Below are 27,500 nucleotides of genomic sequence, written 5' to 3'. Positions count from 1 at the left end.
TCGAGGCTGAATGTGTAAAGATTGTGGCTGTAGACTCACACACACACACACACACACACACACACTCTTGACTCTTTACACTGTCACATCCCAGGAACAATAAGAAGGCATGCGTTCACCTGGACAGTCCAGATACAGAGGTTTATTAACACACAGGTAAAGACAGGTGGGAGAGAGGGGGCTCAGTGTGAGGAGGGGGGGAGATGCAGTGAATACAGTGAAGAAGACAATAGAAAAACAAAAAACATGTCCGCCCTGATTGTCCCGTCAGTCCCGCTGTGTATTCACCAGACAAAGGCGACTCTTTGCTTTGTCAGCGATTCATTTCATACATTTATAGTCTCAGACAGAGAGAAATAAATAGAGGAGCATTAAAAAAAAAGTCCTCCTGTCTCCAACTCAACAACACAATGATTCTTCTTCTGCAGCATAAATAATTTCAGCCGATGCTTTTAATTTATTTATTTCCCTTTTGATTTCCCGAACTTCGTTCTGACTGATGATGACGGTAATCAAGTTCCGAGGAGGGGGAGGAGGGGGAGGAGGAGGAGGAAGGATAGGGGAAGGGAGTTCAAACCTTCTCCTTTAAAACGGTTTCTATTTTTACTTGATAAAAGATCCTCTTCTTCTCCTCTAGCTTGTCTACTCTAAAACATTTGACATTGTGACAGAGCTACACTACGCAGGTTGGTTTGGCTCTAATCGACTGACTAGAAAAAGGAAACACTAAAAAGCTCTAGAAAAGGATACACGTGTTATTTTCTCTATGTCTCTGAACGAGACGAGAAGGCATCTGCAGCAAATGTTTATTAAAGGTACAAGCCGTGCTTAAAGGGACAGCAGCAGTCCATGCTCCATCGATGTGGCAGGAAAAAACATCCCCGACGTCCTTTTAACTTCATCTCAAACAGTCTCCTCGCTCAGACTGCGAGACAGTATTCGCAGAGTTCATAATCTTTCTATTTTTGGTTTTAAATCCTGCAAGATTTTTTTTTTTTTTTTTTTTTTTTACTTTTCTCTCCTGCGTCTTTGTCCTCTCTTTCCTGTAACTTCTCCGTGAGCACCGTCCCTACCCTCTCAGTCTGCCTGAGCCCGTCCCATCACAGTGCATTGGTTGATGGCTGTCTGTAGGGCCTAGTAGGCAAGACTCTGGGCAAACAACAACAATATATATATATATATATATATAGATATATATATATATATATATATATATATATATATATATATATATATATATAGATATATATCTATATATATATATATATATATATCTATATATATATCTATATCTATATATATATCTATATATATATAGATATATAGATATATATATATATATAGATATATATATATAGATATATAGATATATATATATATAGATATATATATAAATGTGGTTGACAGTATTCAATCTCTTCAACTTGTTCTGTTTTTATCAGGCTGTTGCAAAGAAAAGATACATTTTGAAAGTCAGTATGGATTACCGGTTTGCTCAGGTCCGGTGCTGGCATGCAGTGGGAGTTTGCCCGGTGCTGGGGGCAGTGGGAGGTGGTCCAGTGCTGGGGGCAGTGGGAGGTGGTCTGGTGCTTAGGCCAGTGGCAGGTGGTCTAGTTCTAGGGGCAGTGGGAGGTGGTCTGGTTCTAGGGGCAGTGGCAGGTGGTCTGGTTCTAGAGGCAGTTGCAGGTGGTCTAGTTCTAGGGGCAGTGGGAGGTGGTGAAGAGGTAATGGAGAAGCAGTGGGGGAAGTGAGTGAGAGGTGATGATACTGTCTCTCTCTCTCTGTTTGTCCCGTTGCTATTGCAACGTGATCGGAGTGTCTGAGAACATGGACATGATGGGGTCCACCTCCCCCGCCCTCTGTTGCGACTGGTTCTGGAGCTTTGAGTGCTGCTCTGCCCCTAGTAGTAAACCTGGACCCAAATGTCCTCCCGTCCCTGCCCTGAGTCTGCCGTTCTGCTGCTCTTTGATCGGCTCCAGAAAGACCACATGCTTGTTGGTACTGACCTTGCGGCCCGGGCCCTCAGTGGTCGCCGGCGGGGTTGGGGTGAGGATGGAGGACTGGGCGCTCCCTGCTCCGGCCTCCTTCCCTTGGCTCGGCGTCGCCGGGGTCGGGGCTTTGCAGCAGGTAGGGCAGCGGCAGGGCGTCAGGAAGAGGTACATGAGGACCAGCACCAGGCTCACCACGCAGCCCAGCAAGGTGGTGAATCCGGTGTTGAACGGCTCGTGAAGCTCGTCGTTGTGCAGCATCACAGTCACGTTGACCTCCTGCGTCTCGTTGCGCTGCTGCTGCCGGTCCAGAGACATACACCAGTAGATACCGGAGTCCTCCGCACGAGCCGCCACGATCTCCAAGCTGCCGTTGGCGTACATCTTTAAGGATCCGTTGTTCCCCGGCGGTGCCACGTACTCCTGATTCGGTGACACCCAGAGAAAGGTCACATGCCGTCCGGCGAGAGTGGTCACACAGTGCAGCAGCATCGGCTTTCCCACCTTCACTGAAACGCTGCTCTCCTGCTCCTTCAGCCCCTGACTCATTGCGGTCAAGTTGCATTTTTCAAAGTAGCGGCCGTGCTGGAAGAAGCGCACCGTACCTCTCTGTATCCCGTAGACCAGACAGATGTGCTCCTGTCGGAAGTCCGTCACCGAGGCAAATCCTCTCTGGTCCCAGTGCCGGAACAGTCCGTACATGGAGCACTCGCAGACCAGGGAGTTGTTGTGAAGGTAGAGTCCTCTCTGCATTGAGGTGGGTAAGTTTGTTATGTCCTCCAGGGGTAGTTTGGACAGGCGGTTTGAGGACAGGTCCAGCATGGTAAGGTGAGGGTGGCTGTGCTCTTGGATGGAAAAGAAGGGGAAGTCTGTGAGGCGGTTATGACTGAGGTAGGCCTTGCGGAGGCTGCCCAGTCCAGCCAGGGCTCTGCTCTCCACGTGGGCGATACGGTTGTTGAACAGCAGCAGCTCCTTCAACCCGGTCAGATCCAGGAAGTAATGCTGCTCCAAAACACGAAGCTGATTGGACGACAGGTCCAGGTGCCGGAGCAGCGTCCCAGAGGCGTTTCGAAATGCCCCTAGCTGGATAACAGTCAGCCGGTTGTGCGCTATCCGTAACATCTCCAATCGGTTGAGTCCTTCGAAGCTGCCCCCCTCCAACTGTGTGATCCGGTTGTGGCTGAGATCCAGAGTGACGACGGAGACGGGCATCTCTCGGGGCACCTGATCCAGAGTCGCGCCGGTGCAGCTGATGATGTCCGAGGCACAGAGGCATCTGCCCGGCTGGGAGGAGCCCTGAGACGGGCAGACGGTGGCCTGGACCTGGCCCGGCAGGGGGAGCTGGAGACAAACTAACAAGACGACAACGGACCACCACGACGGCGATGCCGCCGTAACCGCTGGTGCCGCCACACCCTGCGGAAAACCACCGCTCCCAGCAACGTACGACATGATGCCACCGGCAGGCCGCGGGCATCGGCAGCACAGAGATCCGTTTATAGTTTTCTCTGTATTCTAACTCTTTTAAACGTGCGTTTCACATCCTTCATGCTGTTCTGATTCTTCTCATTTTCATCAAGTGATTCACATTTGACACAAACAGACTCCTGACAGACTAACACATGAGAGTGTGTACACTTGTTTTTCATGTTCCCGTCCTTTTACATACGGAGCTAAAGCCTCTTACACTGCAGCCAGATACGCCGGAGTAAATGCTCGAACCCCTCTTCTCTTATCTACGCGTCTTAAGAGAGGAAGCTTATTTGTATTTAAGCTACGGCGGCACAAACACAAAGTCACCGATAAACGCCTCCACCTCCAGGCGTGATCGTTTTCATTTTTGTGGAACCCGGTTTTAATGTTGAGCGAGGCGATCGCATCTGCGTCCACCTGCCAGCGTGGCGGCCATCTGGAGAGGGCAAACGAGATTTAAAAATAAATAATCAAATAAAGAGTTAGTGGCTACAGAGTTTGGGAGGTCCAGGTGCACCTGCTGTAAACAAACAGAATCCCTTCTGTTGTGTGATTTGTGCTCAGCAGGGTGACGGGAAACACAGTCAAAGTTCAGCCGCTTAGAAACTCATCCGGTAGATGAAAACAAAAAGAGGAGTTGTGCTTTTAGAATCCGTTTATTTCCAGTTGGAGGAAACGTTGTGCGCTCAGATCCCCCTCGGAGATCCGTTTAGCCCATAGCTGCACCTCTTGGACCTCCAACACGGACAGGAAGTCCTCTCCCGATCGTTGGGTCCTGAAGACTTTCTCCTCGGCTTTGTATTCTCCAAAACAAAAGGAGCCTTTTTTTCCCGTCTCGGTTGTTCGCCTCAGTCTCTTTTGTCTTTTTTTTCTATGCCGAGTCTGTTTTTTGTGAATCACGGACCCCAGCTGTCTGCCGCCCACGGCACACGCCCCGAGTCGCGAGATCAGGTTTTCAAAGAAGTCAGCATCGCGTCCACTTCGCTTCACTTCTCTTCACTCGCAGCCACTTAAAGCTCACACACACACACACACACACACACACACACACACACTGACTGTCTTTTTCCTCCGGCTGATCCGTGCAGAGACGTGTTTCTTCAGCAGTGGGTGGATGATAGATTTTGTATGCAGAAGAGGAATCTGTGAAACATGCAGCTGGGAGCTCTTCTTTCTCTCTTCAGAGGCTCCGAAAAAAAAAGAAGGAAACAGATAGAAGAGACGTTATTCCTCTCCAGATGTGTGTGTGTGTGTGTGTGTGTGTGTGTGTGTGTATATATATATACACACACACATGTGAGTCCAGATGTGAGTGTGCTGGAGGTCGAGCTGTGAGCTGCTTCCCGTCTCCTCTCCACTCGCTGTGACTGTGAGCTGTGTCTGCCTCCTCTGGTGCTTTCCCAGCTCCTCCTCTTTCTCTTCCTCCCCTCCATTATAGTTTCTCTCTGTCTCTGTCTCTCTCTCCTCCTCTTTTTCTCTCTCTCTCTCTCTCTCTCTCTGTCTCGCTCTGTCTCTCTTTCTCTGTCTCTCTCTCTCTTTCTCTCTGTCTCTCTCTCTGTCTCGCTCTGTCTCTCTTTCTCTGTCTCTCTCTCTCTTTCTCTGTCTCTCTCTCTCTCTTTCTTTCTCTCTCTCTCTCTCTCTTTCTCTCTCTCTCTCTCTCTCTCTTTCTCTCTCTCTCTGTCTCTCTCTCTCTCTTTCTCTCTCTCTCTCTCTCTCTCTCTTTCTCTCTCTCTCTCACAGTGTGAGGGGGATTCTGGGGGAAACCTGATCTCTGCAAACGTTACTATCTAAACATGAATAAACTTCAACACAGACTGACATTTATTTAAAACAAACTTTAAAGTTTTTAAAACTTTTTTTTTTTTTACATGTGGTTGCAGGTGTGTTTTCTTGACATGAGTCATTCTTACCTCTGAGTTCATGATGATGACAGACTGTATAGAGGAGGTGGACGCACTCATTGGTTTGTGGACGGCAGTTTTGAAGCTTCGAGTTTGGTGTTTTTTGCCGTCGCCATCTTGTGTTTGACTCTAAATGGAGCATAATGTACTAAATGAACATCATGCTGTATTGAAGAAGACTGTAAACTAGAGATTGAGACCATAAACTCATGTTTACAATGTTTACTGAGGGAATAAATCAAGAGAGAAGTAGAGTCATTTTAGACTAGACTTCTATACGACCAGAGGAGTCGCCCCCTGGTGGACACTAGAGAGAATGCAACTTTAACACACTTCAGGATCTTTTTTCTTCTTTTTTTAAACCAGCATGTCAACATGTTTATTTCTGCTTTAAATTTGGGCATTTTAACATGGAGGTCTATGGGGATCGACTCGCTTTTGGAGCCTCAAGTGGCCATTCGAGGAAGTGCAGTTTGTGGTTCAGTTTGAGGATGTTTGTTCACGGTTTTACTCCCCAAATTATGAATTCTAAGTGATTCTTCTTATTTAGGACTTTCAACCTGTCAGAGAAGAATAATGTAAGCCGGTGACGAGCCTGTTCTAAATATTATCCATGTTCAGTGGTCTCTTGCTTAAATACACAGGAAGCTGTTTCACACATTAAGGAATATTTTGACATATTCATCGTCTTTTTAAAGCAGAAGTTTAGCCTTTTATTTAATATCTCTTTGCATTACTGGCTGAAACATGCAGGTTTAAACTCTGTTTTTAATGAGAGAGTGTTTTCTAGCTTCTTGTGCGTTTAAATGTCTCGCCGCGCCTCATTTGCATAATTATTCTTTATAACCTTTACGGAGCCTTCCGTGAGGCAGTTAAAGATACAGGAAGGAGTCTCTGAGTCAGCTCAGCCTCAAGCAGCTGGAACGTATTCAGACCCTCGGTGGCAGAGCTGGATGCAGTATATATACACATATATACACATATATATATATGTATATCTATAAAGACCAACACAACAATGTAACTAAAATACATTGATGGAAACACGATCAATGTCTTTTATATAAATACCTGCAATATATTTTGCTCATTTTTGTGCACAACAACCCAAACAACAATGGGGTTTTTTGCAACCAATGAACGGAAGTGACCATATTAGGAGTGACGTAGAGACGCCGTGTACGTCTCTAGTAGAGACCTGTCAATCACCGTGTAGCCCCGCCCCTAAAGCATCCCCTGCTTTATGGTCTGTTTGACTCTAAATGGACCATAATGTACTAAATGAACATCATGCTGTATTGAAGAAGACTGTAAACTAGAGATTGAGACCATAAACTCATGTTTACAATGTTTACTGAGGGAATAAATCAAGAGAGAAGTAGAGTCATTTTAGACTAGACTTCTATACAACCAGAGGAGTCGCCCCCTGGTGGTCACTAGAGAGAATGCAGCTTTAAGACACGAAGCATCGGCTTCAGAGGGAGTGATCTTCTTTAGTCATGTGTGTGTGTGTGTGTGTGTGTGTGTTCAGTTCTTGTGCTTTTCATGCTGATCTCCTGTCACAGGGGATTAAGATAACACACACACACACACACACACACACACACACATTTTCACTTTAAATAGAATACCTCTATGCTGACACACACTATGGGGCTCCAGTTATTAACATGTTATGACATCACACACACACAAACACACACACACACACTTATAAAGGTTCATAAAATGGATTTTTTTTGTCTTTTGGGAGACGAGGTCCAGAATGTCAGAAGAGGTTTAATGTCGGTGTGTTTTTTGCGAGTCTGACCACTTTGACATTTAATCCATCATGCGGTTAAACAGAGAATATGGCTTCTTGTCCCCGTCGTTTATTCAAGTGTCCGTTTCTCTTTCTTCACCATTCATTCACGCTGGACTCATTTCTCTGCTCGCCGTATAATGAGCCGTGTCAATCCAAACATTTTGCCCTTTTGTCGGCTTGTAATTAAGAAAAAACGGAACACAAAGGACTCGAAAACACAGCCGGTGACATTTCACTGTGACTCACTCCGACTTCTTCTTATCAGTGGATTCTATCGCAAGACGTTTTCTCCCGAGGAGGAGGAGGAGGAGGAGGAGGAGCGCGTGAAGACGGGACGAAGAGTCTCTCCCGGTGTGAAGTGTCACGGCCGCCGTAGTGAAAAAGGTCAGAGTGGATTTCGGTGGGAAATGTCACCGGTGTTTCCTCACCGGCTCCTCCGGTGACGGACAGGGATGACCTATCAGGAGCAGATGTGTTGTCTCCATGTTTCACTCTGTGCTTCAATAAGAAGTATGTTCACAGAGACGGCCTCCAGAATAAGGAGAATTCAATTATTCTGACGTCCCTTTAGTCCATTATTCAGATGCCGTTTGAGTTGGTCTCTCAGTGGTGAGATTGAAGAGGTTTTAAACGCTTTATTGTGAAACAGGAAGGATGCTTCAATAACTAACATCTGTTTGTGAAGAGGACCTTCTCCGAGCTGTGGGAGGAGTCTGACTGGACAGATTACAAACTCTCCACAGCTGAACCATTTCAAATAGAAGAAGAGTTAGCGCTGTTTTTCTAAGCCCCGCCCCTCTTTGGTACTCTCGCTATAGCACCTGTCAATCATCCCTCCTCTTGTATACAGTTCACCATCATCCTGGTCAAAGATGAAATGAATATACGATTATTTCAGCGACTTGTTTTATTCACAAGTTTAGTCCACATTATAAACTAAATGATCATATATATTCTTGAGAGAGAGAGAGAGAGAGAGAGAGAGAGAGAGAGAGAGAGAGAGATCTTGTGGAAAGACCTGCTGCTGGATGCTCAGAAGTTGGATTGAGTGGCGCCGCAGGGGAGAGAGCAGAGGGGGAGGAGGGGGGGCGAGAGAAGGATGGAAGGGGGAAGGAGAGAGGGAACGTGGGGGGAAGGAGAGAGGGAACGTGGGGGTAAGGAGAGAGGGAACGTGGGGGTAAGGAGAGAGGGAACGTGGGGGTAAGGAGAGAGGGAACGTGGGGGGAAGGAGAGAGGGAACGTGGGGAGAGGAGAGAGGGAACGTGGGGAAGGAGAGAGGGAACGTGGGGAGAGGAGAAAGGGAACGTGGGGGTAAGGAGAGAGGGAACGTGGGGGTAAGGAGAGAGGGAACGTGGGGGGAAGGAGAGAGGGAACGTGGGGAGAGGAGAAAGGGAACGTGGGGGTAAGGAGAGAGGGAACGTGGGGGTAAGGAGAGAGGGAACGTGGGGGTAAGGAGAGAGGGAACGTGGGGGGCAGGAGAGAGGGAACGTGGGGGGCAGGAGAGAGGGAACGTGGGGGGCAGGAGAGAGGGAACGTGGGGGGCAGGAGAGAGGGAACTTGGGGGAAGGAGAGAGGGAACGTGGGGAGAAGGAGAGAGGGAACGTGGGGAGAGGAGAGAGGGAACGTGGGGAGAAGGATAGAGGGAACGTGGGGAGAGGAGAGAGGGAAGGAGAGGAGAGGGGGAACGTGGGGGTAAGGAGAGAGGGAACGTGGGGGGAAGGAGAGATGGAACGTGGGGAGAGGAGAGAGGGAACGTGGGGAGAGAAGAGAGGGAACGTGGGGAGAGAAGAGAGGGAACGTGGGGAGAGGAGAGAGGGAACGTGGGGAGAGGAGAGAGGGAACGTGGGGAGAAGGATTGAGGGAACGTGGGGAGAAGGATAGAGGGAACGTGGGGAGAGGAGAGAGGGAACGTGGGGAGAAGGATAGAGGGAATGTGGGGAGAAGGATAGAGGGAACGTGGGGAGAGGAGAGAGGGAAGGAGAGGAGAGGGGGAACGTGGGGGTAAGGAGAGAGGGAACGTGGGGGGAAGGAGAGATGGAACGTGGGGAGAGGAGAGAGGGAACGTGGGGAGAGAAGAGAGGGAACGTGGGGAGAGGAGAGAGGGAACGTGGGGAGAGGAGAGAGGGAACATGGGGAGAAGGATTGAGGGAACGTGGGGAGAAGGATAGAGGGAACGTGGGGAGAAGGATAGAGGGAACGTGGGGAGAGGAGAGAGGGAAGGAGAGGAGAGGGGGAACGTGGGGGGAAGGAGAAAGGGAAGGTGAGGAGAGGAGAGGGGGAACGTGGGGGGAAGGAGAGAGGGAACGTGGGGGGAAGGAGAGAGGGAACGTGGGGAGAGGAGAGAGGGAAGGTGTAGAGAGGAGGGTGCAGGGAGGTGAGAGGAGTCGGATTCACAGAAGAGGTCCTCCGTCACGTCTGATGTGTGAGATCTTGTTTTTCTCTGATTGTGTGAAAACAGGAAGACAAAGATTTCTTCGTCTTCCAGGAATAAAACCAGGAAAAGCTCCAAAGAGTTGAGATGTTGTTTGTAGTCTTCAGATGTCACATGATCAGATGTGTGCTGTCATCACGTTCTTTCTCTTCTTCTTCTTCTTTTGGTGTTTAAAGTGACGGCCTCTCTTTCTCTCTCTCTCTCTCTCTCTCTCTCTCTCTCTCTCTCTCTCTCTCTCTCTCTTTCTTCTTCTTCTGGTGTTTAAAGTGACGGCCTCTCTCTCTCTCTCTCTCTCTCTCTCTCTCTCTCTCTCTCTCTATCTCCTTCTTCTTCTGGTGTTTAAAGTGACGGCCGTGTTCTCTCTCTTCTTCTTCTTCTTCTTCTGGTGTTTAAAGTGACGGTCTCTCTCTCTCTCTCTCTCTCTCTCTCTCTCTATCTCCTTCTTCTTCTTCTGGTGTTTAAAGTGACGGCCGTGTTTTCTCTCTTCTTCTTCTTCTTCTTCTTCTTCTTCTGGTGTTTAAAGTGACGGCCTCTCTCTCTCTCTCTCTCTCTCTCTTCTTCTTCTTCTTCTTCTGGTGTTTAAAGTGACGGCCGTATTCTCTTTCTTCTTCTTCTTCTGGTGTTTAAAGTGACGGCCGTGTTCTCTCTCCTCTTCTTCTTCTTCTTCTTCTGGTGTTTAAAGTGACGGCCGTGTTCTCTCTCCTCTTCTTCTTCTTCTTCTTCTTCTTCTGGTGTTTAAAGTGACGGCCGTGTTCTCTCTCCTCTTCTTCTTCTTCTTCTTCTTCTTCTTCTTCTTCTTCTGGTGTTTAAAGTGACGGCCTCTCTCTCTCTTCTTCTTCTTCAGGATTTCTCGGGCGTCCTCTGTGCTGCTCTCTGACCCTTGTTTCCAGCTCCACTCCATCCAGCACCTGTTAGGAGAGGGGGGGGGGGACTCCTCCGGCTCCACGGCCGCCGTCACCTCCACCTCCATTGCCTCCACCGTCACCTCCGCCGCCCGCCCGGTGGTCGGGTCCCTGGGGTCCGGCGTGGCCCCCGTGATCCCTTCGGCCGCCGCCGCCGCCAACGCCGGATCCTCGGAGCGCAAACACTTCTCCCTCCACGCATGTGAGTGATCGCACATCAGAGGGAGCACACATGAAGCCTCTAGTGTCTGAGGAGGTGCAGGGAGGAGAGGAGGGAGGAGAGGGGAGGGAGTAGGGAGGAGAGGGGAAGTGTTGAGAGGAGAGAGGAGATGTAGAGAGGAGTGAGGAGGTGTAGAGAGGAGTGAGGAGGTGGAGAGAGGAGAGAGGAGGTGTAGGGGGGAGATAAGAGGTGTAGGGAGGAAAGAGGAGGTATAGGGAGGAGAGAGGAGGTGGAGAGAGGAGTGAGGAAGTGTAGAGAAGAGACAGGAGGTGTAGGGAGGAGATAAGAGGTGTAGGGAGGAGAGAGGAGGTGTTGAGAGGAGAGAGGAGATGTAGAGAGGAGTGAGGAGGTGTAGGGAGGAGAGAGGAGGTGTTGAGAGGAGAGAGGAGATGTAGAGAGGAGTGAGGAGGTGGAGAGAGGAGAGAGGAGGTGTAGTGAGGAGAGAAATGAACAGGTCCTACATCCGTACAGGAGAAGTCGCTCTACTGAAGGTGACGTTGTGAGGGTTCATGTGTTCACACAGAAACAGTAAAGAAACAAAGAGGCCTCAGCTGTCACCACGGCATCCCCTGTTGCCATGGGGACGCAAGGCCGTTTCCATGGCCACCTTGGGGTTGCATTAGCTGGAGGATGGTGTGTGTGTGTGTGTGTGTGTGTGTGTGTGTGTGTGTGTGTGTGTGTGTGTGTGTGTGTGTGTGTGTGTGTGTGTGTGTGAGTGTGTGTGTGTGTGAGTGTGTGTGTGTGTGTGTGTGTGTGTGTGTGTGTGTGTGTGTGAGTGTGTGTGTGTGTGTGTGTGTCAGTACATGCTTCTATTCAGATGCAAATATTTAACTTTTTTTTACTGCACTACATTTATTATTATTATTTTATAGTAAATAAAAAACTCATATTTATGGAATAAAAACATATTTTATTTTTAATCCAAATTAAACTACCTAAACATCTCTCTCTCTCTCTCTCTCTCTGGTGGAGAGCGTGGTGGTAGAGAGCGTGGTGAGCGTTGCAAAATGTTTGGTGATTTTTTTCAAACGTTTCATCTTTTTTTCATACATAGTTCACTGTGTGATTGACTTGTGGTGATATTTTTTGTGTGATCAGTGGTATTTTGGCGGACAGAAAACCGTGTTTCTTGTCGGGGATGGCGTCCTCTGAGACGCCGTCCCTGTCGCTGAGACATGGAGTTCGGGTTCAGCCCGACCCGTGTGTCCCGGTAGAGGCGGTTCTCCTGGCTGTGGGGGACCGTGTGGGACACGTTAACCTGAGCTATGCCTCCAGGATGAACAGAGGTGTGGTGGTGTTTCTAAAAGAGGAGCGTTTTGTGGCGGATTTAATATCGAGCGGCGTCACGCTGAACGGCGTGTATCTGCAGGTTTCCCCGCTCGCAGTGCCCTCCACCCGGGTCACCGTCTCCGGTGTTCCCCCGTTCATCTCCAACCAGGTGTTGGAGCGGGAGCTGCAGCGCTTCGGGAAGCTGGCGAGCAGCTTCAAAACTGTGGGTCTGGGCTGCAAAGACGAAAAACTGAAACATGTCCAGTCCTTCAGGAGACAGGTGTTCATGTTCCTTACCGGTCCTTCTCAGACGCTGGAGGTCTCTTTTAGGGTGAAACACGGGGAGGGACACTACATGCTGTACGCTAGCACAGGTAGCATCAGGTGCTTTGAGTGTGGGGATGTGGGGCACAAGCGGGCCGCTTGTCCTCGCAGGCCGGCCGAAGGGCGCCCCGAGCCGGGGGCCGTACCGGCGGAGGAGCTCGATCACACCCGGGCTCCGCTGAATGACGAGCCGGCGGAGGTCGCTGCTCCGGGGGGGGGGGGGGGGGGGGCGATGATCCGCCGACCGAGGAGGAACACAGCGGGCAGACAAACAATCAGGTCGGGGAACAGAGAGCTGATTCAGGCGGAGAAAAAATTATCGATGACAACTCAGCTGTTCTGAGTCTCACAACAGAGGGAAGGAAAGTAGCAGAGGAAGCACTGACAGCAGGAGAAGACGAAGGAATCAGGGAAAGTGGAGCAGGCAGCAGTAAAGGGCCGACAGCTGAAGCTGACCAAGGTCAGGCTGCTGGTCCAGAGCAGGCTGACGGTGCAGAGGACAGCAGCTCTCGGACTGAGCGACCGGAGCCAGAGGACAGCGTGGAGGAGGCGGCCTCCACACGTGATGAACCCAGTGGGTCCAACAGCCAGGTGTCCGGTGGGGAGGACATGGAGCATGACTCTGAGGTAAACATGTCTGCTAGTGGAACCTCCAGCATAAACATAGACCTGTATACACTGGAAGAAATCAACTCTTATCTGGATCAAACATTTAATAAGAAATCTGTCAGAATAAGTGATCACTTCAGTGACGTCACCAAATTCCTTCGATCAGTCCACACATGGAGGCACCTTCTGGAGGAGAAGAAGCGTTTCCGCCTTAAAAAGCAGATCACTCTCCTTCACAAAGCACAGAAAGGTAGAACTGTTCAACAGACGAAACCCTGATGATCATGGTCTCCACAGTGTTTGTGTCTCTGTCCTGCTCTCTGTCTCTCTGCTCTGACCCCTCAAAGCAGAGCCTCAACATCACACCGTTGAACATCACCGGTGGAAAGATGGACAGAACCGGGCCTCAGTACCTGAAGTCTCCACTGAAGTCAAAGCCACTGAGATGCTCTGGGCAGCGTCTCCTCATGGAGGTGTGAGCGTCGCTTTAAACGGCTGCAGGCTGGAGTCAGAAGAAGCTCTGGAAGCCGCTTCGCTCCATCCAGCTCAGCTTCTGGGGATCGTCCACAAGACGGGGAACCGGACTACGGACGGACGCAGACCCGGTCTTGCTGGACGACGTTAAAGAAGAAGAAGTCTGCTGATGGGAACCGATGAACCGCGGTGCCTTCAGGGGACGATCCGGTCTAACGGATTGGAAACTATTGGACATATGAAATCTAAGACTTTTCTTGAGTCTGTTGTACTTTTTGATCTTTAGTTCAGGTTGAAAGTTCAACTTTGACTGATGACTGAAGTAAAAAGATGAGTTTCATGTTTGATATGCATGTTTCTGTGGTTGGAGGAGTTGTTTTATTTCTTATTTATTTGAATTCATGACGTGACAGTAATCTGTTCTGGATTAATAAAAGGTTTTTAAAAATCAAAAAATCTCTTTCTCTCTCTCTTCTCTCTCTCTCTCTTCTCTCTCTCCTCATTTCAAACGGTGATTGACTCTTTAGCTTCAGAGTTGAAGTTATTTTTGGTATCTGAAGCTCTGCTGAGGTTTTGTTTTTGTCTTTTGGTCTATTTCAGTTCGGCCTCTTTAACTCTTGTGTTCTTAATTCTCTTCTCTTTTTGTACAGGGAATAAAATAAACAATGATTATTTCCGTCTCTCAAAAGAGAATAAAGAAGCTCAACATATTTTAGTCCCCAGAGGAAACATTCATAGGCGCCATGTTGTTTTCTGTTCACAGTAGAACTGCACAAATTAAAGCCGCCCGTCGCTATTAACAACGACCACATCTACCGGCATCAAAACAGGAAGTCACTGGTGAAGTAGTAAAGCCCGCCCCTTGCTCAATTTGATTGTCCGCTTCTGTCAATTGGGACATTGACGAGCGGTGCGACTCCGCCCCCGAAGCCTGTGTTTTTCTTCCAAAATTGTGCTGATTCACGTCTTCTCCTCCCACGAAGCACTTCACGACAAAACAAAGTGAAACTTACAGAGGTGCGAAATTTCGAGACCTTGGCGGCCGACCGCAGGACGGTTTGGAATCGGGGAAACGAACGATGTACGGACAGATCTTGTCGTTCATTCATTTGCCCCTTTTAGAGCCAGCGCTATCCATCCGAGTGCGTATTTTCGCAAGACGATGTCCAAAAAAACCATAGAAACAATACAAACTTGACGTGCAAAAAACCTTTTATTTGTGTTTCTGCTCACTGCCAATGAGCAAACGTCAGCGTTAAACCCCGACGTGACTCATACGTCTCTTATTGTTTCTGTGAAGCAAGACCGACTCTGCTCTGTGACAGAATGTCAGAATACTGACGCACAACGGGACGGAGTCCTTTCATTATGGTCTTCTTCTGTGTGTGTGTGTGTGTGTGTGTGTGAGCACACAAATCCCTGCAGCCCTGAATGTATAATGAATGAGACTCTCTTGTGTAGTAGAAGCTCCGTGTTTCCTCTAGAAGACAAAGACGAGAAACAGAGAATGAGAACTCTCTTATTAAAATAAAACGACAGTGTGCAGAAGGTTTATTTACCAAAATAAAAGCTACAAATCAAGAAACTGTCAGCTCTGGTCTTCGGTTATGGAGAGATTTTTTTAAATTTTGTTTTCGTTGTTTGTAGTACATTTACTCAAAGTACCGTACTGATGTAGCATTTTGAGATGCTTGTACTTCACTTGAGGATTTCCATTTCATGCGTCTTTGCACTCCCGTAGCTTTCAGAGGGGAATATTTGACCTCCACTACATTTATTCGATAGGTGGCGTTAATGAATTTAGATTGTACATCAATAAACATTCTGTAATCCAACACACTCGAGAACATTTCCTAGAATATATTAATTGAGCAATAGTTCTCTGCCTTAGTGCAGAAGTTTCGCTGCATGATGTTGAAAAACAATAATATAATTAAAGATGTATGAGAGAAGAAGAACCAGAGAGACCGGACCAAACGACGGCAGAGAGCAGGGTACGTCCTCTGTTCTAATCAGACCAACCCAGAGGAGCACATGAGTGGGAGTCAGTGTTAATGGGTGGACGTTCGTAGCGTGAGAAAACAGATGACCTTTACACAGATACAGATACTGCACTCAAACACACACACACACACACACACACACGCTACCACAATGCAAGTGTAAAAACACACACTGGTTATTGTATGAAGACAGTCGTTTATTCAGAGAGACGTCAGCCTTCAGCTGAGTGGAAAGTAGAATTATTCTCAAAAGAATCCACTTCTTTAAGTTGAAATTGAAAAATACACAAGTATTTGTCCTTTGTCTTCAGACCGTAGACTGTTTATACCGGTACACAGTGCATCCATAGACTGTATGTATATAAGTGGACGTAGTCATCGTGACGTCACCCGTTGGTTTGTGGACTGACGTTATGAAGCCTTGAGTTTGCCGATTTTGCCGTCGCCATCTTGTTTTTTTGCCAGCAGTGAACAGGAAGTGACGGTATTTAGACTGATGAGGATTGACGTAGAGACGCCGTATATGACCTGTCAATCACCTTGTAGCCCCGCCCCTAAAGCATCCCCTGCTTTATGGTCTGTTTGACTCTAAATGGACCATCATGTACTAAATGAACATCATGCTGTATTGAAGAAGACTTGAAACTAGAGATTGAGACCATAAACTCATGTTTACAATGTTTACTGAGGGAATAAATCAAGAGAGAAGTAGAGTCATTTTAGACTAGACTTCTATACAACCAGAGGAGTTGCCCCCTGATGGACACTAGAGAGAATGCAGCTTTAACACGCTGCAGTACTTCTTTCCCCTCTGTTTAGTCTGGTTTTATCCATCTAACACGTCTCCCTTTTTGTCTCCCAGCACCATAATCATGTGATTGTAATCGCTCGCTGCAGATCAACTTGGCAACTGTCCAACGAGCCCATATCACGGGCCAGACCGAGGTGCTACCACTCCCACAGTGATAGACGATCCGTCTGATGAGGGGTTGTAGGGGGAGTAAATGGAAAGACAAATCGAAAGCCATCAAGTGAGAGGGTGAATGTGTTGAGGGAAGGAAAGGAGGGAGGAAGACTGTAACAGAAGAACAGCAGCTCTGTTTGGTGACGGCATGTTTCAGACGGTTATTTTCACCACTTGGTGAATTATGAAAAGCAAAAATAGACCATAAACCAGGGGATGCTTTAGGGGCGGGGCTACACAGTAATTGACAGGTCTCTACCAGAGACGTATGCGCCGTCTCTATGTCACTCCTCTTCCTTCCAGATATGGTCACTTCTGTTGTGCTCGCGGCTGATTGCTTGGCCTCCGCAAGTGCTGCTTCAAGGGTCGTTGAGAACTGCTCAAGTCCCGTCCACAGAGCCCCTGAAGCTCAATCATCAAAGAAACAGATTGCATCAAAGTCTGCAGATAAAGTAACTAACACAAGGATGAATGAAATTGCAACGATGTTGTATGAAAGCCTGCTAAAAGTTCCTTTTTAAAAGGTAGCGCCACACTTTTACTTACATTATAACATCCTTTATTAGCTTTATTATTAAGAGCAATGACAAAGAGTTGAAAACGCCTCAGATGAGGATTTTGAGCCCCGGGATTCATTGCAGAACCGTTGCGTCACGTCTGAGATAATTGTTGCGGATGAACAACGCTATAGTTGGTTCAGAGGATTAGCAGCTGTGGACTTCACTGGACATCATGCACACAGTCTGTCTCACACGGTGCCGACCGCCTCTCTTCATCAAACTAGTGCAGATTTAGAGGCCGACGCTCTGATTTTATTTTTTAAATATATACAGTGGCGGGCACCCCAAATCAAAATGCCTTTTTTTACAATGACAGTTCCTGAATTCAAGTTGTTCAGCGTTTAAATGGATTGAAATCAGTGTGAGGAGGAGAAGAAGAAGGTTGTTTTATGTTTCCCAAAAAGAGGCAATGCTGACATTTTTTATGTTTACCATCTTCACCATCTAGTTTTAGCCTGCTAGCACGCTAACATTAGCACTAAACAAAGTGCAGGCTTAGGAGAATGCCATTAGTTCTGCTCATAAATCAAAGTATTGAATGCATTAAAATGTTGGCCTGATTAATGGTCAGTTGTTCCAGCTCGCTGCCTTCAATCAGGGAGGTTAAGTGGGTCCTTCTGACTCCAACACTGACCTCAGTGTCCAGCAGGGAGAATTGGCAATGACCCCCCTTCCCCACAGCATCGGCTCCTGCTTCCTCCGTTTAGGGCACGAAGTGGGTTATTTATCATGGCTGTTCCACTTCCTGTTCTTACACCAGCTGAGGTTATCATAGCTATTGGTATCTCAAAGACTAAGTGGTGGTTCCGTGCTCTCCGGTGTGATTACAGCTGTAGAAAATGGGTCTCAGTGCACTATGACGAAGCTTTTCTGAACAGAATCAGATACCAGCCATGAAATAAATAACGATTGTTGGATTATTTGCTTTGTTTTGTAGAAATCATATATATATATTAGTGCTGGGCAACGATTACAATTTTTAATCGTGATTAATCGCATTGTTATGCGCAAAATTCAATAATGAATTGAAAAGTAGTGTATTCCGCACTTTTATTTTAAAAGTACTGCTATATGAACAAAAGTGCAGTAGCATTTGGTTTGAATCACTTTAAACAGATCAGGTTATTTTTAACAGCAGTATTCTTCACACAGTATCAGTTATATTTCTTCACTATCTGTGCTCAGTGTGCTGATTTTATTGAAACGTTCCACTGCTGTGCAACATGAATAAAATGTTCCACACGTTTCATCAAAATGTGTGTCTTCTGTCTTCATACAGTCAGAGCGTGTGAATGCAGCTCCCACTGTTCATCAATATAATGCACCGTAACTCTGAGGTGATAACGGTTACCCGGCGATGTCAGGTAGTCTCCAGTGAGAGCGACGGCCGGTGCGCGTTGTGACTCCGTCTCTTTTGTAGTTCTCTCCTCGTCATACGACTTGTGTGTTCTTCTGGCGATGGTGCGTCTGGAGGGAGGCTCCTACGTGACGTCATTCATGATCCTGAGAACGTTCCTCAGACCGACATCTTCTCAACACTATTCATCCTGCAGTTTGTATCTCTCCACTTCTCTGTGGCGTTTGTTAGCTTGTCTTTAGTTTATAGCACTAATATATTTACATTTTTTCCAGCGTCACCCTTTGTCTTTGTGGTTCATATTTGGTGCTCCAGCTGAAACGGGATCTCTGAGTGTTTCCCAGATGTCATTATTTGCAGACTCTGCATCTCACAGTGATCCTGTATCAGCCCTCGGATCATCTTACGTAGGAACGATTTCAGCAGCGCACATCAGATACCATCACATGTTCCTGTTCTGTTTGTTTACGCGCCTCTCCAGCTCACACATTAAAAATGTAATATAATTATGTTTTTATGCTATTTCACTGTGTTTTATTGTAATGCTCCAATCACCACGACACACTCCTTATATTTGCAAACATATATTAAAATAAACCGTTTCCGATTCTGATGAAGTTTGTCTTTTAGGACATTTTAAGTGCAGCATATCATTTTCCCCCAAAACATACTTTAACAGAAATTCATAAACTCACAGTACAGAGGCTGCAGCTAATAAATGAACCAGGTAATTAAAAAAGGGCCATAATAAGATTAGAAATACAGTAGAGGACAATGACTAAATAGATTAATAATATGTCTGTAGCATCCAGAAAGGTCTAAAACCAATAAGTCATGAGCTAATATCTCCATAAGAGGTACTTCATGAATGTTACTTTTCCAGCTAATGAATACTGTCTGAATACTATTTTGAAAACTTGAAGTAAAGATGGAAACGTCTCATCTTGACTTTTGTTTTATGAATTATCTATTTTTTTTAGAAGTTCAATTCTTCTGTTTTTGCTACTAATTATTCTTCCTTTTATTTAAATAGTTCCAACTATATATTCATATTTCATATTTGTTGTCTGTCTCCCTCTGTTAAATCTAGAAGGTGAACAATCGTCAATAGCTTTTATATTGTATTTGTTTTATTTTTAAATAACTTCTCATCTGCTGGCATCTATAGAATTGATTATTTTGAATCATAAATTACATTCAGAAAGATTTTCAAATGAATCCATCTTGTTCTCTGTCAACTCGTGTTTTTGGTTTGAACAAATTTAATTAAAATGTAATTTAACAGTTTAAAACATGTTCATTCTACTCTGTTGCACCAGCTCAATTTCTGTTTTGGATTTGTTGCGTCAGTCGTTCATGTCGCCAAATATTTAATTACAACGTTCACAGTTCATCGTCCATCTTGAGATGCAATAAGTGATGAATGGCTGATTCTTTTCCTCAGCGTTGTTTGTGTTTTGTCAGAATCTGCAGTGAATCTGTTACAACTGCTTTTAGCAGATGTAACAGTATAAAGCACAAAAAGTGACAATGAGTGACTCCACCCGTCCTACAGGTCCAACATCTGCTGAGAAATGATTACATAAAGAATAATGACAGAACGTGTTGACTAGTCAGTGTGTGTGTGTGTGTGTGTGTGTGTGTGTGTGTGTGTGTGTGTGTGTGTGTGTGTGTGTGTTCCACCAACAGACACGGACTACATCAGCGAGGAGGAGAAACAGAAGGTGGAGCTGATGTTGACGTTTCTCACCGAAGAATCCAAGCAGGCAGCAGCCAGCACAGCTGTGAGTACAAACAGCAGCATGTTCACGGTCACGTGACTCTCTGCAGCAGCTTGTTATCTCCGTTTGTTGTTGTTGTGAAGGAGGCGGTTTGGTTCCAGACCAGACGGCAACCTCCGGTTCTGCCAAGTGAAACCGATGCAGAAGTGTCTTAAAGCATTCAATCTCTAGTTTCAAGTCTTCTTCAATACAGCATGATGTTCATTTAGTACATTATGGTCCATAAAGCAGGGGATGCTTTAGGGGCGGGGCTTACTGTGATTGACAGCTTTCTTACCAGAGACGTATACGACATCACTACGTCACTCCTCCTCAGTCCTAATATGGTCACTTCCTGTTTATTGGTTGCAAAAAAACCCAACATGCCGTAATTCAAGATGGCGACGGCAAAATCGACAAACCCGAGGCTTTGAAACATCAGTCCACAAACCAGCAGGTGACGTCACGATGTCCACTTCTTATATACGGTCTACGGTTTAGACAGCCTGCTGCCCTTGAGGGTGAAGCTGGTCAGGACAAAACCATTTCCTCCTCCGCAGTGGAAACCCGATCCTTTACTCTCCCTTTTAGACTCCACCACAGAGACAAACTGTCCGGAGAAAGGATTCATTATTGATGAGGGAAGGAGGAGGAGAAAAAAGAGAGAGCGAGGGAAGAGACGTAGAGGAAAGTTGTATGAACCACTTTTCTTTTCTTTTCGTCGTTGTTGCTACGTCACGCTTCAACAACTAGCCGATCAAACTTCTTCGACGGTATTATTAGAAAATCCTGCCATTCTTAACAGCTTCTCTTCATGCGGAGGACGGACTGCAGATGTGGAGAGAGAGAGAGAGAGAGAGAGAGAGAGAGAGAGAGAGAGAGAGAAGCAAATGGTCGGTAGATTGAAGTGCAGTCCAGAGCCTGAGGTACATTTGCACAAAAGCCACTAATGGTTCTCCACAGAGAGGAGATGCACTCTGCTCTCACTTGGCTCGAACTGGGAAATTACTTTCTCTTTAATGTCGGGAGTTCTGCACGTGATTGGAAAGTATTCTCAAATCACTCCCGCTAATAAACGGTACGTAGCTGTGAGGCGGCAGTCATTTCTCCCTGCAGAGAGGCTGCTGAGGTTGAATTAAACACCGTCTGTGTGTTTAATATACAGTGAAGACGGACGGTAATCACATTTAGATTTTAGAAGACGGAGAAATAAAATACATTTCTGTTTATGAGTTTATATATACAGCGAAAAAAAGCACCTTGTTTTTCGCACAATGAAGAAAGGACAAAGTTGAAATCGCAGAACGCTGCACACTGACCTGAAAGTTCAGCCTCAGTGTTAAAGCTGCCCTGTGGGGATTTTGACCTAGCAACAGAGGAGGGATGTCATGTGTACAGAATGAACATAACAGAGTTACCAGACAGTCAATGCATGTGACAGAAAGGATTCCTATCATGAGAGTAGTAAGCAGAATCATGGCGGAACAATTACGACTACCAGTAATAACAGCAGCAGTGAATATAGCAGAATAATGTTAATGATATCAGTAATAGTAAACGAAATGTGACAAATATTAATAGTAATGATAGTAGCATAACACAGTAAATAAACGGTGTTTTGAGAAAGTGTGAGTCACAAAAATAACCCCGAGAAGTCCTTGAGCATGCAGCCATAACGGACCGCCCAAAATATTAGAACCGCAATCAGAGATTAGCCAGTGGACAGACGTAGATGTGCACACTCGGTCACTCACAGATGCACGGACGCACACTTCCTGGCGGCGATAACTATTGACAATTTCCCCACAAATGTCAGGACAAAATGAATGACGTGATGACGTTGTGGACGGACATAAGATGTAAATAGCACAACGCGAATAACATGAAATTCGCCTGAAAATGTTTAACTCGCACGAGAAATTTGCACGTTAGCCTATCAGCGTTTAGATACAAAAACAAAATACTGTAGCCGGCTGTAGCTCTACGATACCTCATATCAGTTAGTTAGTTGGTTAGTTGCATTCTACATCCTACATCCAGCCTCAAATCTCTTTTCTTTATGGATGTATTATTTATGCATATGCACAATAATTATTATATATAATAATCTGCTTTTGTCTTTTTTTTCACATATTTGCGTAGACGTCTATATCTTGCAATTGTCGATATTTGGTATTTGAACTTTAAGAGAGAGTTGTTTTGCACTATTCCACTGATTCACAGGTGGCAGTGAAGCCAAACGTAACAAACAACGCAGAATATTTATTTATTCAAATGTTCTGTGAGGAAGGAAATGCATGTTTGTTAGAGCTCAAGGACACGATGAGATAACAACACATTTGCTTGTTTGAAGTAAAGGAAGGCAGAAGGAGCTTAAGGATTCATTGTTTAGAAGAAGCAGAGAGAGTCTCGTGTAAAAGGAGGAGGAGCTGGTCCCGTTCGTGATTCCCGATGCCACCGTCAGCTGCCTGTTTGTTATCGAATTAAATCATTAGACTGTTTGAAAAGCTGTCGGGCGACTGAACGCTCTTTACTCTGAATGTTTTCCGAAGACGATTAACACACACACACACACACACACACACACACACACACACACACACACAGAATACACAGATATTCCAAACTGCCCTGCGGGTTCACAAATTCATCAGCACTCGGAGGACCGCCGCTTACGTTTGCCAAGACAACAGCTCAGGGTGTCAGGGCAACCAGATCCACGGCGTTAAAGCTCTAATGATTTTCCCTCTAAATGGAGGGAGGGAGGAGGGGAGGGGGGAGGGGGGAGAAAGAGAGAGAATGAACAGAGGAACAGGAGGAGAGATGAGTGTCTGTTGACCTTTCTGTTAAATCTGTGGAGGTTTTTCCAGCTGAGAGCTGCGTGTTCACGCTGGATGTGATAAATAACGTTTTTGGCCTGTAGTGGACCCCGATTACAACTAGAACGAAATAACTTTTTACCGTAAAGATAAAATAGTCAACACCTCATATTCTATCCGGGGACAACTCCTCTGAATCTGTGGTCCGACGAGACGAAGAACTCATTTTCTTTCTGATCTAATCTCGTCCATTTTTTTTCGGCGGGGATAAACTAAAGGGGTCATCGGCTGTAAAGGGCGAGCAGCTAACTGGAGATCTAGGATTGTGTTTATATAAGACTGCTGCAGCTACAATAAATATATATATATATATATGTATATGTATGTGTGTGACCAGTCGTCCACAGTTTGCAGGCCGTTAGCGAAGCGTCGGCTTCTATCTTCGACCTTCTCCTTCGGAGCAAATCAAAACTCGACGCATGGAAACAAGTTTTGAACCGTGAGGTCAGTGAAAGAACACCTTCTGCTATGCGTCTGGTAACCACCTGCATTCATCTCTGGTAGTCTCATAGTGTCCAGGCTTCTCTCAGTCGGTTTGTTTCCAGGCCGTACCTACAGAAGACAGTTGTTCGCGTGAAGCAAGAAGTCAACGTTGATTAATTTCTTTTAACTTCTGTACTTCAGCATGTTTGCATGCTGGAGTATCTTTGTCGTAAGATATCGTACGAACCGATGTACGAGGAAGCGTTGCATTGTGGACTATTTCAGACGCGTTCTTCACTTTGGGGCTGCACAGTCGATCCTATATTGATCGAGGTCACCATTTTGGCTTCCCACAATTAAATGAACGAGATCGACTGCGATTGTGTCATTTACGATGCACGCTGTAGAAACCCAGCCAGCCACGATCCAGATGTTTTGGCTTCACTTGTGCGTACACCCTGCAGAGGTGGGCTGTGGAAAAACTCTGCTAAATGATGCGGCTGCAATCCAGACTGGAAAAGTAATATACTACATATTTTATATCATTTTTTCGACAAAAATAAACCATATTTTAAGTCTCGTTTTGATGCAAAGATTTGTACATTAAAGGTAATTTAACACAACATGGAAGTAAAAGCAGTATATATAAACTCTGTTTATATATATATATATACATGTGAAAGACTATTTTGTCCCTACAATCAATGAATAATCGTAATAATTGAGATAATCTTTTTGGCCTTAATCGTTCCTCACTCTGTTGAGTCACTCTGGCAACTTCGTACCTATAGGACCTAATAAATCCTCCAGTCAGTTAATCAGTCTGTATTTCTGAAAATATACACAAATACAATTCATATTTAATCTTTGGACACAGTGTAAGACGTGTGAGTAAGCCGATTCAGCATTTATTATCCGCAAGGAAAATAAATGTGTTTAATAAAACAGCTGAGGGAAGAAATACTGTCATTAAGACTGTTTTCAGTTAACAAAGAAATATCCTTCTGGAAGCCTGTTATGTCAGCACAGCGTAATTTTAAAGATGAGTTTTCATTAAATATTTTTTCTCCTGTGCTACAGTGTATAAACATAATAAATCCTCCAAGAAAATCTCTATCACATGAGCAGAATAACAGTTTAGTCGCCTTTAATGTTCAAATTCACATTTCATTGTCTATAAATCGTGAGAAGAGCAGAATTGTGTGTAAATGATAAATCACATCTTTGTTTTATGCAAGAAAACATTAAATAATGTATAAGTGAGACCAAATAAATGCACTCAGGCAGAGTAACAGACTTTCTCATCCGTTTAATTTCCTCTCATCAGTTAAACAAACTAACTTTTCATATTAAATTCAACGTTATGAGTAATGTACAATTATCAGAACAATACGAACGATGCATTTTCCAGCTGATCCAAGAGGCTTTTTAAAGAGTTTATTTAACTGAAGAAGTAGGAGGATTTTCTCATCACTAAAAGGAACACTTCATCCTTCAGTTTATCACAAACGTTCAACATCATCACTTAAAGAACACTTCATCCTTCAGTTTATCACAACAAAAACAACTACTAATTGAGACTGAGATCTCCTCTACAAGACAGACATAGATACACATCTCTGTCTCCTTTATATGTACATTCCATGTAAATTACTTACATGTTTTACCAATTGAATTGTGGTAAAAAACGTGCTTGACTTTACAGAAACCGGGGTTCACCTCAATAAACAGTTAACACATCTCGTCTTTTTGTATTAAACCAAACTATGATCTTTCCTCAATTCTAAACCAAGACCCGTGAGCATCGAAACATAAATCACCCACTTATTTGACATTTCAAAATGTGTTGTAATTCCACTTACATGGTGCGGAGTACTGACGAGCAATGTTTCCAAGTGGGTTATTTATCTGCGGGTCATCTGGAGTTCTGAGAGCTGAAGCTCTTCCACTTCTAAGAAACAATCTAATTTTCTTCATGTTCAGATGCGAGATAAAGTGAGCCCCGACTGAGCAGCTCTGCATGACCTTTCATTATTACACTGTGCTGTAGTGTGTGTGTGTGTGTGTGTGTGTGTGTGTGTGTGTGTGTGTGTGTGTGTGTGTGTGTGTGTGTGTGTGTGTGTGTGTGTGTGATGAGAGATGGAGTTAACTTTGGTCATTAATTCCCAAATCTTGGGAGTGACAAATTTACTTTAAGTGAAACCAGACTTTCGTCTTTTGGATGTTTTGTGATTCTTCTCAAATAGAAAAACAACACATTTTTTTTTTAAATAATAAATAATAATAAATAGCCATTTTACAGAGGCAGAACCCGTTTCCGGTCTTTATGCTAAGCTAACCAGCTGCCGACAGTAGCTTCAGCCTGTTTTTGTTTACATACAGGATGGTGTCATCAGCGTAAAGAAGAACATTGCCATAATCAGTTAAAAAAGATGATCTGTGTGTTGAGTAAAGAGCAGGGGGCCTAGTATTGATCTTTGTTGGACATCTCTTAACCATGAAAGACCAAACTAATAAGTAGTAAAAAGAGTGTGCAGCACTCTTGCAGCCATTGTTTGAGCGAGAAAAGTTCATATTTAGAAATCAATACAACACAGGACAAAAAATACAAAATCCTGACTTTCCTATACAAAGCAATATGATTATTATGTGGAAAACTGTTAAATTAACTATCTCTAATAAAAGGTATTAGGTGCTAATGCATTGGTAATTAACTGTGTACTTTGTAGCTACAATCTTTCCACCATCTTTCACATTACTGTTTATTTCTGTTTGAAATGAATCTTTCCAAAGTAGATTAACGGTACAGAACATTCTGAATGGGTTCAATCCACGCAATCAGATGCAAATTAACTGACAAAATAACCAGGTTAATAATATAACTGATTCTGTGACATCACACTATACACAAGCAAAAACTGCATTCATTTTCCAACTGGCCAAAAAAATATGAATTATTTCTAATTGAAAAAAATCCTGTAATGCATACTGATGTTTTGTTCATTACCCCAAAAACATACTGTATGAGGCAATCAAATGTGTCTCTGACTGTGTAAACAACATCTTTGTATAAGTATAACATTTGGTGTTAATGTCGCTCAGTTTGGGTAAAAAATGTGATAACGGGAGGAAAAGTATGTCCCTGTTAGTGAGTCTTCTATCAAAGGAGTTTCATTAAATTGGGTCCATGGCAAATCCAGACAGCTCAACAGTAAAGTCAGAGCGCTTTCTTTCCAGCGCTGCTGCTGTCGCTGCTGTCAGCGCTAACAAACTGATGAGCTGCAAAAAAAACCTGCTCGTCTGACAGAGTGATGAGCAGCACAGGAGTCCTGTCGTTTGTTTCTGCAAAAACCTTGGGACAATTAGAATGTCTCTGGAACGAAAAGCAACAAAACTTCTTTTTTTCAGGTGAGAAAACTACTAGTGTGACCAAATAACAACAGCCTATCAGTTATCACTTATCAGTAACTGTCTTCATATACTCCGCCCCTATCTCTCACTACGAATACGAAAACGTCGCCATTCGACATATCCGGGTTTTGCAGAAACGTACAATGCCAATGCATCGTCAGTCCCCTACACTTCAAACTGTGACGTCCTACGTACCGCTCTAGTGCCATGTGTGTGTTTGTTTCACTCGTTGCACGCATAAACCTTTCATCATAAACTTCTGCGTTTATATGAATCTACACGTTTAGTTTAAGGCAACAAAAACACTTTGTTAGGTTTAGGAAAAAGGAGGTTTTGGTTAAATACCGTTTTTTTCGTAGTTGTGGGCTTCTTTACGTACGTTACGTAACTCAAGTGCTTATAATAAGACAACGTTGACTTTTGGTTTCTCGCCCCCGACACAAACAGTGGCTTACTGGGTGAAAGTCCTGCGTTTGTCTTTAGACTACGTCACTTGACTTCCTGGCTCAGACCCGACTAAACCTGCCAAATTTGAGACCCGGAACCTGACCAAAGTCTGAGGCTATATTTTTATTGTTAATACTTCCACATTTGGCTGCTTTGGATATACTTACTTCTTTGACAACACACAGAATATGGCATATAGATCCTACTAAATGAAACGACATAGGTTTAGTGGCAGCACTAACAACTGCCGGCATGTACCACTACAGCGGCTCAGTGTTGGGTCCTAAGTTCTGCTACGACG

General features: G+C 45.0%; 2 protein-coding genes across 2 annotated transcripts in view; one reads left to right on the top strand and one right to left on the bottom strand.

The window, feature by feature from the left end:
* The window catches only part of LOC137880593 (E3 ubiquitin-protein ligase RNF123), a 107,863-nt gene that overhangs the window by 68,909 nt on the left and 11,454 nt on the right, over positions 1-27,500 (top strand). Inside the window, 4 exon segments of the mRNA XM_068722022.1 lie at positions 10,442-10,538; positions 10,540-10,576; positions 10,672-10,701; positions 19,969-20,063. Of these exon segments, the coding sequence (XP_068578123.1) occupies positions 10,442-10,538; positions 10,540-10,576; positions 10,672-10,701; positions 19,969-20,063 (259 nt within the window).
* Positions 1,406-4,803, bottom strand: amigo3 (adhesion molecule with Ig-like domain 3). Its single transcript, XM_068722320.1, has one exon. The coding sequence runs from the start codon at positions 3,438-3,440 to the stop codon at positions 1,797-1,799; it is 1,644 nt and encodes a 547-aa protein (XP_068578421.1). The 5' UTR covers positions 3,441-4,803; the 3' UTR covers positions 1,406-1,796.

Source organism: Cebidichthys violaceus, unplaced genomic scaffold (genome assembly GCF_023349555.1).
Source record: "Cebidichthys violaceus isolate CVI_PGR_0920_01 unplaced genomic scaffold, fCebVio1.0.p SCAF_29, whole genome shotgun sequence".
In the NCBI taxonomy this organism is placed as follows: domain Eukaryota; kingdom Metazoa; phylum Chordata; class Actinopteri; order Perciformes; family Stichaeidae; genus Cebidichthys; species Cebidichthys violaceus.
This window is presented reverse-complemented; position numbering and strand designations above follow the sequence as displayed.